We start from the raw sequence: 4,532 nt of genomic DNA, 5'->3' as shown, positions 1-4,532 counted from the left end.
TTTTTTTTTTTTCTTCTCAAAGTTTTAAGTGTTCCATAAACAAAGTCCTTGAAACGTGAACTGACTGAGATAATTTTCCAGGTTGGAAAAATCATAGAACTAGTGACAGGAAACTCCTGTGCAGGAATTACCTGTGTGGAGAGTCTGATCAATTTGGAAACAACATAACCAAAAATATAAAAGAAGTCAGGCCAAGTGTAGTGGCTAACACCTGTAATCCTCGTATTGTGGGAGGCCAAGGCAGATAGACTGGTTGAGCTCAGGATTTGGAGACCAGCCTGTCTCTACTAAAAACAGAAAAACTAGCTACGGGTTGTGGTGGGTGCTTGTAGTTCCAGCCTCATGTGGTAAGGCAACAAGAAGGCTTGAGCCCAAGAATTTGAGGTTGCCATAAGCTGTGATGAGGCCATGGCACTCTACCCAGGGCAACAGAGGGGCGGCACGTGTGGCTCAAGGAGTAGGACACCAGCCCCATATACCGGAGGTGGTGGGTTCAAACCCGGCCCCGGCCAAAAACTGCTAAATAAATAAATAAAATAAAAATAAAAGTACTAGCTTGGCACCTATAGCTCAGTGGCTAGGGCGCCAGCCACATACACAGGAGCTGGCAGGTTTGAACCCAACCCGGGCCTGCCAAACAACCATGACAACTACAACCAAAAAATAGCCGGGTGTGTGGCGGGCACCTGTAGTCCCAGCTCCTTGGGAGGCTGAGGCAAGAGAATCGCCTAAGCCCTAGAGTTTGAGGTTGCTATGAGCTGTAAGGCCACGGCACTCTCCCAAGGGCAACAAAGTGAGATTCTACATCAAAAAAACCCCCCCAAAAAACAAAAGTACTTTCCAGACAAGATGTTGAGTCATGACTCAAGCTAGAAGGTTGTAAACAAAAAGAGCCTCCATTAGTAGTTACCTCAGATACTTCCTGAATCTTCTTTTAAATACTTGACTCAAAATAGATTCATTCTCTCTGGATAAGATGTTATGAGAAGGCCGGGTGAGTTGGCTTACGCTTGTAATCCTAGCACTCTGGGAGGCTGAGGCAGGTAGATTGCTTGAGTGTCGGAGTTCAAGACTAGCCTGAACTAGAGTGAGACTCTGTCTCTAAAAATAGCCACCGACGTGTGGTGGGTGCCTGTAGTCCCAGTTACTCAAGAGGCTGAGGCAAGAGGATCACTTAAGCCCAAGAGTTCGAGGTTGCTATGAACTATGAGGCCATGGCATTCTATCCAGAGAAAGATGTGATGAGAGAATTGAAGGGTTAATAAAATTACGTGTAAAAATATTCTCCATTTACTTTTTCCTGGGACTTTAGGTAAGAATATAAAAACTCCACCACCCTTGAGCAGGATGAGCTGGGAAGACTTGGAGGACAGGTTCTTTCGACTTCATGAAGAGCATCTGTTAGTGAAGGAGCTTTCTTGGAAGCAACAGGATGAGATCAAAAGGTACCTAGAATTCTCCTAAATTTGTAAAAGCTGTATCTATACCAGGCCTACAACACATTAAACAAAAAGGAATCCATTTTGTTGAAATATCTGTACCAAAAAACAATTCAAGTGCCAAATGTATTTGGCTCCAAAATTAATTTTTGAAGCAATATTCCTTTTGTCTATTTTTTTGCCAAACACATCAATAGATTGTGACCATAGGCCACAAAGCATCATCAAGAATCCGGGTGATACTGTTCCCACTCCCAGAACAAGAGACTAGATGGGCTTCTGCCCTGTTCACAAAAGAGGAGATGGAGACAGGGGAATAGTCAAAATCTCAGAGGAACAAAGACTGAAGGGGCAAGAGGTAGAAGGGGTCTTTATTTGCGATACAAAACCAAATATCATATTGATCTTTTACTACTATATGTAGGAATGCAGTAAGTGCTTTACATATTTAACTAAATAATATTACAAATACTATTAACTCATTTATTAACAGTATGAAAGTACTATCATTAAGAGGAAAATAAATCTCTTCTCGGCCTTTTGGCTAAGATCAGGTGAAGGGGAAAATGAAGCTCATTACACAGCTTGCCCAAGATCATACCTAGAGAGCAGCTCTTAACTGCAAAGTGTATTATATGCAGTGATCTTAGGTTATTGGCCTTCAAAGGAGGGTCTCTGGAGTGGGGACTGGTAAGGAATCTAAGATGGGGGTGTGGGGAGATAAAGAGATGTGAAGAATGGGAATTCTGAAGTCCAGAGTCTATCCCTAGGACACATTTTGAAGATAGTGCTCTCCAGCCAAAGACAGCTAGGCACATACCCGTAGTTGAGCAAGTTAGGTTTATTACTAATTACAGTCAGAGAAAATACACACTATGGGGAGCTAAAGGCATTTCAGTAAATGTGTCAGAACCTATTAGAGTGTCTGAGCTATGTTTGGTTGGGTGATGTGGGGGAGAATCCAAGAAAATATAAATTTGTTCCAGATTTGATGGTGTCAGAAGGTGTGGACAGGCTTGGTGCCTCTAGCTCAAGTGGCTAGGGCCTCCAGGCACATGCACCAGAGCTGGCGGGTTCTAGCCCAGCCCAGGCCTGCCAAACTACAATGACAACCACAACCAAAAAATAGTCCGGCATTGTGGTGGGTGCCTATAGTCTCAGCTACTTGGGAGGTTGAGGCAAGAGAATCCCTTAAACCTAAGACTTAGAAGATGCTGTGAGCAATGATGCCACAGCACTCTACCAAGGGCGACATAGTGAGACTCTGTCTCAAGAAAAAAAAGGTGAGGACAGTTCTACATTCAGATAGACTAGAGTAAGGTTGAAGCTTACTAGAGTAAGGTTGAAGTGACAGAGAGGTGCTGTCACTCATATTAGCCTGTAGAGAATGATGTTTGGTATTTGCTTTCTCCTTGTGACCCCTAGAAGTCATTGAGAACTTTGTTTAGAATCTATGTACTTGGCTCAGTGCCTGTGGCTCAAGTGGCTAAGGCACCAGCCACATACACCTAAGGTGGCGGGTTCGAGTCCAACCCGGGCCTGCCAAGCAACAATGATGGCTGCAACCAAAAATAGCCAGGCATTGTGGCGGGCGCCTTTGGTCCCAGCTACTTGGGAGGCGGAGGCAGGAGACTCGCTTGAGCCCAGGCGTTGGAGGTTGCTGTGAGCTGCAATGCCACCGCACTCTACCCAGGGGGACAGCTTGAGGCTCTGTCTCAATTAAAAAAAAAAAAGAAAGAATCTATGTACTTTAGACCAGTACTCTCTGAGTTGGTGACATTTGTTTATATTGTGAGGAAGACTTGAAAATTTGGTTAAGTCAAAAGGTTACATGAGCCAAAAAATCTTGCTTCTTGGTGGGTAACCAGAATACTTGAGATCATGGATGTTAAGCCTGGATTCTATCCTCCTGGTCTTGGGCCAAGTTACTGAGCTATTTTATGCCTTGATTTCTTTATTTAGATATAATGATATATAATAATAATAGCTCACACCTACAGCACTTACAGTGCCCCATCATTGTTCTAAGTATTTTACATATATTAACTTTTTTTTTTTGAGACAGAGTCTCACTATGTTGCCCTCAGTAGAGTACAGTGGCCTCACAGCTCACAGCAACCTCCAACTCTTAGGCTTAAGCGATTCTCTTGCCTGAGCCTCCCAGCTGGGACTACCGGCACCCGTCACAACACCTGGCTATTTTTTCGTTGTCGTTGTAGTTGTCATTGTTGTTTAGCTGGCCCAAGCCCAGTTAGAACCTACCAGCCTTGGCGTATGGCGCCCACAGTGCGCCATAACCACTGTGCTACAGCTATGGAACCATACATATATTAACTTCTTTATTCCTCATAACAATCTAGCAAGGTAGATACTATTTTAATCTCTATTTATAGATTATGAAAACTGAGCACAGAAAGGTTAAGTGACTTGCCCAAGGGCAAAGTTAGTAAATATCAGAATAGGCAGGCAGTCTGTCTGAGCTCAGGAGGCCATAACAAGACACCCCAGACAGAGAACCTAACCAACAGGTATTTATTTTCTCACAGTTCTGGAGGCTGGAAGTCTGAGATCAGGGTGCCAGCCTTGTCAGATTCTGGTTAAGGTAATCTTTCTAGCTTGTAAACTGAACCTTTTTCTCTATGTCCTTACATGACGATGGTAGGGGATGGAAGAGCAGGAATCTCCTCTCCTCTGATTATAAGGCCACAGTTCTATCCAATTAGGTCTCCACCTGTGTGACCTCCTTTAACCTTAATAACCTCCTAAAGACCCAGTCTTCAGACACAGTCACATGAGGTTAGGGCTTCAGTATATGAATTTGGGGGTGAGGGACACAATTCAGTCCATAGCACGATGAAACCAGAGAATCTGATGGTAATGATAAAACACATGATTTGAGCTCAAGATAATGACTGTTCACTATAGGTGAGGCTCAGTATATAGTAGAAATTACAAAGTAGTAGTCTTTAATTTGAGGCACATATCCAGGAGTAGATAGATAAGTGGAATGGAAAAGAAAATATTAAAATTTCTACTTATGGCTCGGCGCCTGTGGCTCAAGTGGCTAAGGCACCAGCCACATACACCTAAGGT

At 43.5% G+C, this 4,532-nt stretch overlaps 1 protein-coding gene across 1 annotated transcript in view; it reads left to right on the top strand.

Annotated features, from left to right (window-relative positions):
* RPGRIP1 (RPGR interacting protein 1) overlaps positions 1–4,532 on the top strand; it is a 75,209-nt gene that overhangs the window by 3,317 nt on the left and 67,360 nt on the right. The window contains exon 2 of the mRNA XM_012813535.1: positions 1,313–1,445. Within this exon, the coding sequence (XP_012668989.1) occupies positions 1,313–1,445 (133 nt within the window). The remainder of the gene's footprint in view (positions 1–1,312; positions 1,446–4,532) is intronic.

This window comes from Otolemur garnettii, unplaced genomic scaffold (assembly GCF_000181295.1).
Source record: "Otolemur garnettii isolate 467f Iridium unplaced genomic scaffold, OtoGar3 scaffold00276, whole genome shotgun sequence".
In the NCBI taxonomy this organism is placed as follows: domain Eukaryota; kingdom Metazoa; phylum Chordata; class Mammalia; order Primates; family Galagidae; genus Otolemur; species Otolemur garnettii.
This window is presented reverse-complemented; position numbering and strand designations above follow the sequence as displayed.